At 60.5% G+C, this 11,106-nt stretch overlaps 1 protein-coding gene across 1 annotated transcript; it reads right to left on the bottom strand.

Moving 5' to 3' along the window:
* Positions 1 to 335: 335 nt before the first annotated feature.
* Positions 336 to 9,553, bottom strand: LOXL1 (lysyl oxidase like 1). Its single transcript, XM_050903199.1, has 6 exons — positions 8,506 to 9,553; positions 2,761 to 2,869; positions 1,366 to 1,503; positions 849 to 1,005; positions 654 to 749; positions 336 to 455 (listed from the first exon to the last, which is right to left on the bottom strand). Exons 1-6 carry the CDS (start codon positions 9,551 to 9,553, stop codon positions 336 to 338), a joined length of 1,668 nt encoding a protein of 555 aa, XP_050759156.1.
* Between the last annotated feature and the right edge of the window lie 1,553 nt (positions 9,554 to 11,106).

The following is an 11,106-nucleotide window of genomic DNA, read 5'->3' as shown; positions in this document are numbered from 1 at the left end:
AAAATCCCAGGATTTGGGGAATGCACTTAGGAAGACATTTCAAAACCTTATTTCGAAGGTGGTGTGGGGGTTCTTTCGGAACTCAGCTTCGTTCTTCCCCGGAAGAACAAGGAAATTCAATACGAACACCCCAAAAGGGAGCGAGACACCAACCCCCAGCTCCACCGCGGGCCAAATCCAGCTTTTTTTTTTGATGCTCGCAAAGAAAACCCGGATGAAAGGGAGGAAAAAAGGAATTAAACTGCTTGGGTCTGCCCCCCCATCTCTGTTTTTTTGATGGCCAAGGGAAGAACAGAGAAGGACAGACCAACAGAGAAGGACAGACAGACATCTCCTTACTGGGAAATCTTGCAGTTTGTTGTGGCGACGTAGCGTCCGGTGTAATGGATGTTGCACCTCACCACGTTGTTGGTGAAGTCCGACTCCAGGACGATGTATTTGGGGTTCACTTGAACCTAAAAACGGGGGAAAGGGAAGGAAAAACACACCCTCAAAAATTAGTAAGAGGGGGGACGAGCAGCACCCAAACCCTTGTTAAAGGGATGGCTCCGAAAAATGTGCATGGTCCCGAACCCGATGGTTGAGAAGATCCCAAGCCGACCCCAAATCAGTAATGTTTGCCCCTAAAAATCTCCCCCGATGACCCTGGCCACCTTTAAGACGTAATTCCCCGGCTGCACGTCTGTTATATCGATCCACTGGCAGTCGATGTCGGCGTTGTAGGTGTCGTAACAGCCGGGGCTCAAGCCCTGCGGGGAGAAAAGGGGGTTCAGGGTGTGCTGGGGGGGTGGGGGGGGGGTGGTGAACCCCGAGGAGCCCTTCAAGCATCCCCCCCCCCCCAAAGGCACCTGGGTGTGGGCCGTGCAGGCGTAACGCTTCAGGTTGCCGAAATCGCAGGTGGTGTCCTCCAGGCAGAAGCTGGCCTTGTGGCCCTCGGCCACCTTCCTCCCCGTGGTGGCATCCAGCAGGTCGTAGTGGCTGAACTCATCCATGCTGTGGTAGTGCCTGGGGATGGGGGGGGGACACAGACGGACGGACGATGACAGTCAGGGTCATCGTCCCACCCCCACCCCCAAAATGGCACCGTCCCCTCCCCAGATGTGATTTTGGGGGCTCCCCATCAACCATGGGTCCACACCAGTTTGCCAGCTCCCTCCTTGGGGACATTAATTGCAGGAGCTTGGTGGCTTTAGGGACAAAGAGGCGAAGCAAGGTGACACGTCCGTGTGTGCCCCCCCCCAAAATCTCCAAGCAAAGCCACAAAAAGGGGGAAATGCCATTACAAAAGCCTTAAAAATGCCACGAAAGAAGCCTTAAAGGTGCCACGAAGAGGAGGGCTGATGGAGGGGAGGGGGGGACACTCACTGGTGGCAGCTGTGCCACTCCCAGCTGTGCCGGGGCCGGCTGGGCAGAAAGTCGGCCGTGCCCTGGTTCTTCACCCGCTGGGGAAACCGCAGGAGCACCCGCACGTCGTAGTCGGTGGCTTCGGCGGTGTAGGCGGTGCTGGGGACATCGGGGAAGGTCAATGCCAATGTCCCCCCCCTGCCCTTGGCCCCAGCCCCGGGGGACAGGAGCCCCGCCAGGCGCGGGGCACAGGCTCAGCCCTGGCACCCCTGTGGAAGAAAATCCCCGGCGAGTGCCTCTGTAGGGAGAGTTTCCTCCGCAGAAAAGGAAACAATGAAAAATTCGCTTTGCCCTTTGCCCTTTCCTTTCCCCTTCCCTCTTTCCTTCCCTTCTCCTCTCCTTTCCCCTCCTCTCCTTCATCCCTCTTCCCCTTCCCCTTTCTTCTTCCCTTTCCCCCTTCCTCTTTCCTCTCCTTTCCCCTTTCCTCTTTCCCCTCCTTCATCCTTCTCCTCCTTCCCCTTCCCTTTCCTCTTTCCTTTCCCCTTTTCTGCTCTCCTCCATCCTTCTCCTTCCCCTTCCCTTTCCCCTTTCCTCTTCCCTTTCCTTCTCTTCCCTTTCCCCTTCCCTCTTCCCTGTCCTTCCCTTCCCTTCCTCTTTCCTTTCCCCTTCCTCTTCCCTATCCTTCCCTTCCCTTTCCCCTTTCCTTCTCTCCTCCATCCTTCTCCTCCTTCCCCTTCCCTTTCCCCTTCCCCTTCCCTGTCCTTCCCTTCCCCTTCCTCTTTCCTTTCCCCTTCCCTCTTCCCTATCCTTCCCTTCCCTTTCCCCTTTCCTTCTCTCCTCCATTCTTCTCCTCCTTCCCCTTCCCTTTCCCCTTTCCTCTTCACTTTCCTTTTCCCTTTCCTTCTCTCCTCCATTCTTTTCCTTCATCCTCCTTCCCCTTCCCTTTACCCTTTCATGTTCCCTATCCTTCCCTTTCCCCTTTCCTTCTCTCCTCCATCCTTTTCCTTCATCCTTCTCCTTCTTCTCCATCCCTCTTCCCTTTCCCCTTCCCTCTCCCCTATCCATCCCTTCCCTTTCCCCTTCTCCTCTCCTCCATCCTTTTCCTTCATCCTTCTCCTTCTTCTCCATCCCTCTTCCCTTTCCCCTTCCCTCTCCCCTATCCATCCCTTCCCTTTCCCCTTCTCCTCTCCTCCATCCTTCTCCTTCATCCTTCTCCTCCTTCCCCTTCCCTTTCCCCTTTCCTCTTCCTTATCCTTCCCTGCCCTTTCCCCTTTCCTTCTCCTCTCCTCCATCCTTCTCCTTCATCCTCCTCCCCTACCAGCACATCCCCCCTTGCCCCCCAACATGCCCCCCCCCGCCCGCTCCCCATCTCCCCCTCGCCCCAGGACGCAGCCCACTCCCCACGGCCGCTCCTACCTGGCCAGGCACTTCTCCTCCGCCGCGCAGCGCAGCGAGTACAGGTGAGCTCGCTGCACATAGGTGGACGCTTGCACGTAGTTGGGGTCCGGCACCAAGTCGGGGAGACCTGCCAGGAGGATGGGGACAGCCCTGAGGACGGGGACAGGGCTTGGGGACAAGACTTGGGGATGCAGCGGTCCCCTCCTCGAAGCAGCCAGCCCCGACCTTGTGGGGAAGTTTCGCTTCGGTCACCACCACGTTTTTTTAATTTTAAGCTGCAGATGGAAAATCCTCCCTTCCCCTCCCCTTCCCCCCCAGCTCCTGCTGGCAAATCCCAGTCCTCCATTTTCCTACAGCGGGATTGCTCAACCCGTCCTCCTGGAAGCGATTACACCCAGCCCTGGCCAGCCGCCATGCCCGGCCGCCCTGCGAGAGGTTATTGGGGTCCCCCTGAACCCCCCGGCTCCCACCCCGGTGGCAAATAGGGACGGGGGATGACACGACTCCCAAAACAGGGGGGGTCCCTATTTCCTGCCCTGTTTCCTGTTTTTCACCCAAAACAGGGGTAGTGAGGGCTTTGCTAACCCCAGGCCCCCCGCACCGTTATCCCTCCTCTCCTTTAATTCCCGACGTTGCTTTGCGCTTGGGGCCAAGCCGAAGCGAGCTGCCAACAGACAGACAGACAGACCGACAGACAGACGGCCGCAGGGACGGGCGGGGGCTGCCACGCTTTCCAAAAGCATTACAGAGCCCAGCTGGAGCCGGCACTTCCCCCCCCAGCAACGCCCTTTCACACCTCCCCTTCCCAAAGGCTCCTCCGGGACCACCGACCCGGAAAGCATCCTTACTTCTGCCCCTCAAGAAGGACCAGGATGGGGGAGGATGCTCCCCAGGCGCTCCGTGCCTCAGTTTCCCTTCTCACAGCCCTCTGCAAAGCCAAGCCCTGCTCCGCAACAACCTCTGCTTAGCATCTCTCCTTCCTGCGAGCTCGCCAGCTTGTCCCCATCCTCATCCCCATCCCCAACCCCATCCTCATCCCCAGCCCCATCTTCATCCACAACCCCATCCCCATCCTCGTCCACAACCCCAGCCCCATCTTCATCCACAACCCCATCCCCATCCTCATCCCCATCCCCATCCTCATCCTCGTCCTCATCCCCATCCCCATCTTCATCCACAACCCCATCCCCATCCTTGTCCCCATCCCCATCCTCGTCCTCATCCCCCTCCTCATCCCTATCCCCGTCCTTATCCCTACCTTCATCCCCATCCTCGGCCCCATCCCCATCCTCATCCCCATCCTCGTCCTCATCCCCATTCTCATCCTCATCCCCATCCCCATCCTTGTCCTCATCTCCATCCTCGTCCTCATTCCCATCCCCATCCTCATCCCTATTCTCATCTTCATCCTCGTCCCCATCCCCATCCTCATCCCCATCCCTGTCCCCATCCCCAGCCTTGTCCTCATTCCCATCCCCATCCTCATTCCCATTCCCATCCCCATCATCATCCTCATCCCCATCCTCATCCCCTTCCCCATCCCCATCCCCTTTCAAGGACCAGGGGGGCTCCGGCCACATCCGCTCCTCCCTTTGCACCCAGACACTTTCCAGCATGTTTCCTTTTTTCCCCTCCTATTTTTTTATCCCTATTTTCCCTTTTTTCCGTGGGCAAAAAGAACAATGCCTTCTTGTTTCTCGGCCTGCCTTCCCTCGAGGGATCACGTCACTCCATTGGAGCTCGTTTCCTGCCCCACTTGCTTGGTCATCGCTGCTGATGTAATACCCAGGGGGGGGCCGCGCACACCAGGGGGGAAAATCGGGAGAACTTGGAAAGACGTTTCCCCCCCCCCCCTTAAAAAAATTAACAATTAAAAAAGCGACGGAGAAAGACCCCTGGGCCCTGTCCCGCTTGCGAGAGGAACATTTGTCATCATTTATAAAACAGCTTTTCCTCCCCACTGTTGTTTATAATAAATTCTTGGACGCTCCAGAGAGAAACCCGACTCCTTTACCAACGGGAAGTTTTATTTTCCCCCCACGACGGAGCTCGCCCTGGATGGCCCCGTTGTTATTGTAGGGTCTCACGCCTGATTTTCGGCTCAGGCCCGGCAGCGAAGGGTCAACCCGCAAGCGCCGGCATCGCTGGGGTTAATAGGATGGCAGGATCCGGCCTCACCACCCTCCGAATGTCCCCTTATCACAGCAGGGCACCGAAGTGTCCCTGTCCGGGGCTGGCCAAATCCTGATCCTTTTTGCTGAGCCAGCACTTTTCCACCTCCTGCAAGTCAGGGGGCCTGGCAGCCCCCCGCTATCGCCTCCAAAAAGGGACAACCACAGCAAGAAAATGTTTGTTTTTCCTCCTCCGCCCCTCGGCCTGCCCCGGGGAGCTGCCAGAGAAGATTTCCTTCTTATTCACTGTGAAAATTAGAATAATAAAAAAAGGCAGGCCTGCTCCCCGCCGTGCTGTTTGTGCAGGTGTGCCGGGCTTAGCCGAAAAATCCCAGCTCCAGCAGTTTTCCGAGAGGGCAGCTGCTTCGCCTCCCTCTGCCCGGCAGTGCTGGGTCCCAGCCCTGCAGATGCAGGGACCACCGAAGGGGGTGGCTGTGAGCAGTGGGGACAGGGATGTGGGGACACCCCCAAGCGAACGAGATGCACCCCTTCATCCCCCCATCCCATCCCCGCAGCATCCCTCCTCCAGCACCTCCTCGTGCACCCCTTCATCCCATCCCATCCCATCCCAGTCCAGCCCAGCCCAGCAGCATCCCTCTTCCAGTGCCTCTGGACTCATCCCTTCATCCTCCATCCCATCCCAGCCCCGCAGCATCCCTCTTCCAGCACCTCTGGACTCATCCCTTCATCCTCCATCCCATCCCAGCCCCACAGCATCCCTCTTCCAGCACCTCCGGACTCATCCCTTCATCCCCCATCCCAGCCCATGCCCACAGCATCCCTCTTCCAGCACCTCCGGACTCATCCCTTCATCCTCCATCCCATCCCAGCCCCGCAGCATCCCTCTTCCAGTGCCTCTGGACTCATCCCTTCATCCCCCATCCCATCCCAGCCCCGCAGCATCCCTCCTCCAGCACCTCCTGACACACCCCTTCATCCCCCCATCCCAGCCCCAGGGAATCTTCTCGGGATCCCCAGTTGGTTGTTAAATGCCTGAAGATAGCAACCAAACCAACCCAAACCCATCCCCAAGCCCACAAAAGGGAGACTTTCCCAGCAAGACTGGCATCTCCTGGCCCAGGTGCCCCATCCATGGGTGGCGGCATCCTCAGGTGTCACCACAGCCACCACGACTCAAGCTTAGTGGGTACCAAAATCCCCCCCACCCCATGGGATTTCCAAAACCCGCTCCCATTAAAAAACCAACCCCAGGCGACCCGTTCGCATGAAGGCAGGGCGAAAAACCCCGCTGGAGATGGAGGAAAGCAGAGGGCAGGGGTCCGGGGAGGGGTCAGGGTGAGGAAGCCCCTGGAGATGCCTCCTGGGGGTAGGTCGAGAGCGGGGAGCCCTGGTGGGAACTGGCACCTTGGCTGAACCCTATGAGGAGGGGCGGGTGGGCTATCTGCCCCCACGGCTTAGATGCCATGTGGGCTTGGCTTTCACCAGCCAAGACCTCCTTTCCATGAGATGATTCAGCCCCTGAGCAAGACTTGGGTGACCCTTGGGTCCTCTGCAGCGGTGGTGAGCAGGAGACATGAAGACTTCTGGTGTCTCCTCCCCATCTCCTTGCCAAAGCCTGGTCTGCTGCATTTATCCCCCTCCCTTGACCAAGCCACATGAGATGCTCTTCTCCCACCTCCACCATGGCCTGGCCACCTATAGATTTAGGGCTGGAAACTATTTCAATTCTCATCTTCCAAGATGTCTTCATCGGCTGGTTTGGATGGAGGGAGGCGGACAACCCAAGCCCCAGTAAACCCTCTCATAAAAGCCGGTGGGATCTAATTGCTTAATTAACCCCCGAGGTGTCCCAGCGAGGGGCCGGGAATGCCGCACATTCCTGACGGAGCCGGGTGGGATTAGGAGGCTCTTAAAGAGCTTAGGCGCATAATTAACATCTGATTCGGCTTTATAAAGTGTTTTGCCCAATTAAGAAACCTGCCTGAGGGGTGGCCCTGCAGGTTACAGGCTTGGAGGTGACCCCCAGGGAGGTGACAGCTTTCCCCAAACAAAGCTTGGCTGGAGAGGGCAGCAGGTGACCAGGAGGAGAGGCCAGGCAGTGGGGTGGCCCCAGAGAGCCACCTCCCTGGGCTGCTCGGATGATCTTTATTCCCTTCTTTAGATTTATTGAGGAAAAACGTGAACGAGGCTGGGGGCTCCTGCACCAAGAGATGGGTGTCCCGTTGACGGGCTCGTTGACCAACAAGAGTTGTCCACCCACCCATGGGCACCCTGATCCCCCTGGCAGAGCCACAGCACCGTCACCTCCTGGCCCAGCTTCCAGGGATCCTTGAAGGACACAGCCTTTGCCAACAGGGAGAAGATCAGCTTGGCAGGCATCTTCCCATTTCCCTCTGTCACCTCAGGTCACCTGCAGGGCAGCCGTCCCCAGGTGTCCCTCCCCAGAGACACGAGACCACCAACATTCCTCATCCCCGCACCCCTCACACCCCTTGCCCGGCAGGAGCGGCTGTTCCTGGCGAGGCGGGCAGAGATCTGGAGGAAGATCCTCTCCGCACAAACCCTGTCCCCAAGTTCTTTCCCACACGTCTTCGGCAGGGCCGGCCGGACCTCGGGCTGACCCAGCCCGGCTGCTCTCGCTGTGTTTACTCGCTCGCACGCAACTGGGCAGGGCTGGGATGACCGCTTCCCCCAGTACGAACCCTCTGGGACGGGTTTTTCTCAGAAACCAGGGATGGGGCTGGATGGGTTATGGGGTCAGACGGGTCAGAGGCTCCAGCTGAGACGGGTTTCCCAAGGGACAGGCAGGGAACAGATCCCCCAGGCTGCTGCTCCTCACGCCCTCCAGCCTTGCTTCCAATTTCACCATGGAGCAAAAACACTCTCAGCAAGCCTCAGCCAAAAGCCACAGGATTTCATCAGGATCGGGGTCAGTAGGACGTGAAGTGACGGCATCCCTGCTGCGACCTTGGTCCCCTGTTGTGGCCCTGATGTGGCTGGCACGGGGAGGGGGGAGGCAATGAGGGCGATCAGCCCCGGGTGAGGCAGCGCAGATCCACCCGTGAACCGAGCGTGCCTCGGCACAGGGCACACGGCCAGGATGACCCGGGACACGGCACTGTCCTGCCCCACGAGCACGGCGTGCCCCCAACCCACGGCACTCAGCCACCCCACGCAGGCAGGATGGCCGGGACGTGGCACAGACCCACTCCACAAATGCGGGATGACGAGGGATGTAGCACGGACCCACCCCACGAGCACAGTGTCCCCTCATCCCACAGCACAGACCCACCCCAAAAGCGTGGGGTGACCTGGGACACGGCACAGACCCATCCCAAGCCCAGACCCCACTGGGACTTGCTCCTTCGCACCCCTTCCCTTTCCTCCCTCTTTTTCACCACCTCTAACATCATTCCCAAAATATGTAGGGTCTCCAACAGCCCCTCGGTGGCCCCTTGGCCACATTTGTCCCCATAGCACCGGGGCAGCATCCTTGGAGAGCGACTGGCACCAGACACGGGTGCAGAGGGCTCTGCCCTTGGGGATGCCTTCTCCTGGGGTGATGAAGCACCCAGGGCACCGTCCCACCCTGGGGAGCTGCCACCCACGCCAGGGTCCCCCCTAGACTCACCTCGTCCGCCGTGGCTGGGCCTGTAGACGCTGCCCACGCTGACCCGGGCTTGGCTATCGGGGACGGCTTGCGGCATTTCGGGGCTCCTGGCAGGCAGGTAGGGCTCGGGGCGAGGAACCCCGTAAGGCTCCAGCGCCCGAAAAGGCGGCTGCGGCTCGTAGGGTGGGTACTGGCCCCCATACCCCGTCCCAGTGGGAGCTTGTAGGTTATCCGCTGATGCGATGCCGTGGCCGGCGGGTTGCTGGTTGGCGTACGAGTCCGGGCCACCCTGCTCCGGTGAGCCCCCCGCGTCGTGGTACAAGCTATGGGAGTACCGGCGGTCCAGCCCGTCAACCGGTTGGGGGGCGGCGGGCACATAGGGGCGTTCGGCCGCCGGGTAGTAACCCTGGGCTCTATAGGGGCTCTGCTCCTCCCCGTAGTCCTCGTAGCGTGCCCGGGGTTGGAAGGGGTACACCACGCTGGCACCCGCTGCCGCCGAAGCCACGGCCGCCCCACCGGTGCCGCGGTAATAGGTGTACGCCTCGTCGTACGCCCGGGGTGCCTCGTAGGGCTCGTATTGGGGGGCGAAGGGGAATTGGGGGTACGCCGGTTGCCCGACGGAGGCGTAGGCGAAGGATGAGGATGAGGCGGAGGAGGAAGGTTGGCGCGAGCGGCCGGCGGGCCGTACCCGTTGCGAAGCGGTACTGTCGCCCACCGGTCCCTCGCGCCAATTTTCGGGCACCTGCCCGAAACCGAAGGGGTGCCGCGTCTGCCCCCGCACCGTCTCGGAGCCCGGTCGCGGCGGGACCGCCGGCGCCTGCCGCCGGACGCTGCCCGTTCCTCCGGTCATCGCTCCCGCCAACAACAACCGGTTCCCTCCGGGTCTCTCTTGCCCCGCCGGTACGTACTCGGCGCCGCTATTAAGCAAGCTGTAAACGCGGCCGTTGTTCTCCCATTGGATCAGCTGCCTCCAAGGCTGCCCGCCGCCTGCCTGCTCCTGCCCGCCCGCCAGCAGGCAGAGCCCGCAACCCAGCGCTGCCCACAACCCCCAAGCTCCCCGCCGCGCCATCCCGTTCCCGGTTGCCGCCGGTCCCCGGCCCACCGCGGCGGCTTTCTTCCCCCCCCCCCCGCCCCCCCAGCGCCCGCCGCCCAGCCCCGGCGGAGCGGCTCCCGGGGCGGGCGGAGCGGCCGGGCTCCCCGGCGGCGGCGGCGGCAGCGGCGGCGGCGGCAGCGGGAGGGAAGCGGAGGGAGAAGCGGAGGGGGGGGGGGGGGGGGGGGGGGGGGGGGAGCGGCGGCGCCGGGTCCTAGGAACCGCCTCCCGCACGGATCCTGCCCGCCAGGAGCCGGGAGGAAGGGCTGCGGGGTGCTGGCTGCACGCACAATGCATCCACGCGGGACAGAAAGCTGAAATTTCGGTGGTTTTTACACTTTTGTGGTTTTTTTTTTTAATCCTGGCACGACGCGCACCTTCGCTATTTGGGCTGAATTCTGCGGGTTTTGGTGTTACGCAGTGGCCTCAAAATAGGGGTCAGGCTTGCGGGAAGCATTGGTGGGGTAACGCGATGCAATCCTGCCCCGCGCCACCACTCGGAAGGACCCCGTTTTCCCCCAGAGGGACCCAAATTCATACCAGTGACTGTCCCACGCAGAGGCCTGATGCCAGGATGAGGGCCTGGACAAGCACCTTCACTCCCTCGCAAAAGCTTTCGGTAGGTTTCAAAGGGGAAACTGTGCCAAAAAAATGGAGCTTCCCCCCAGAATTTGTCTCTTTGTGACAATTTGGGTTTTTTCCCCTTGATACTGTATCCCAAACGAGGACAAATCCTGCACAAAACGTTTTTAACAAGCTCCAGGGAGGAATAAAACCGGAGACGGGTTGGTAACTCGGGGCTGGAAATATTAAACAAAAAGGGGAGACCTGAGGAGCGAATCCAGGGGGTCCCCAACCCTGCTGCCAGCTGGATCCGGCCCGGGCAAACCCCGAATCCACCACCGCACCGGGGCCATCGCCCCGGCTCGCTCGTCCGCATCACCGAATGAAGGGCCTGTGCAAACAGAGCACTGGGGCCTCGCCACCTCGTCCTCCTTGGGGACCCCCTGAGCCCCCCCACACCTTTTACAGCCCCACGACCCCAGCCTGGCATCCATAGGGGGATATTTTGGGGCAGAAATGAGGCTGGGAAAAAGCATTCCAACATCCTTCCCTCCATCTGCCACTCTGGGGAAACTGAGGCAGCACCCCAAAAGCCGGAGCGGACACCCCGGCCCCTGCCACCCCCCTGTCCCTGGAGCTGCCCTTGTGCCATCCGGCACTTTCCTGTTGCTTTAAGTCCCGGCCGTAGGGACGTGTGTTTTCCACGTGTAGATTTTTCCTTTTCCCCTTTTCCCCCCCTCCTGCCGCTTTCATTCCCAGCCCCGAAGCCGGGGATGGAGCCAGGATGAGGCCAGGGGCCAAGGCCAGCCTGATCACAGGGGATCCCAGCACCGGGCCTTACCGCAGGGCCTGAATTCCCCCCGTGGGACCCCCCCCCCAATTCCCTGCATCCCCCAATATTTCTTTGCTTTTCCTTGCTCCCCCTGCTCCCGCCCGCGCTCCTCCCTTCTCCCCGCAGGGACTGGAAA

The sequence above is a fragment of the Gymnogyps californianus genome, chromosome 11 (genome assembly GCF_018139145.2).
Source record: "Gymnogyps californianus isolate 813 chromosome 11, ASM1813914v2, whole genome shotgun sequence".
Lineage (NCBI taxonomy): Eukaryota > Metazoa > Chordata > Aves > Accipitriformes > Cathartidae > Gymnogyps > Gymnogyps californianus.
The sequence above is the reverse complement of the archived record's forward strand: the minus strand, read 5'-3'. Positions and strand labels throughout refer to the sequence as shown.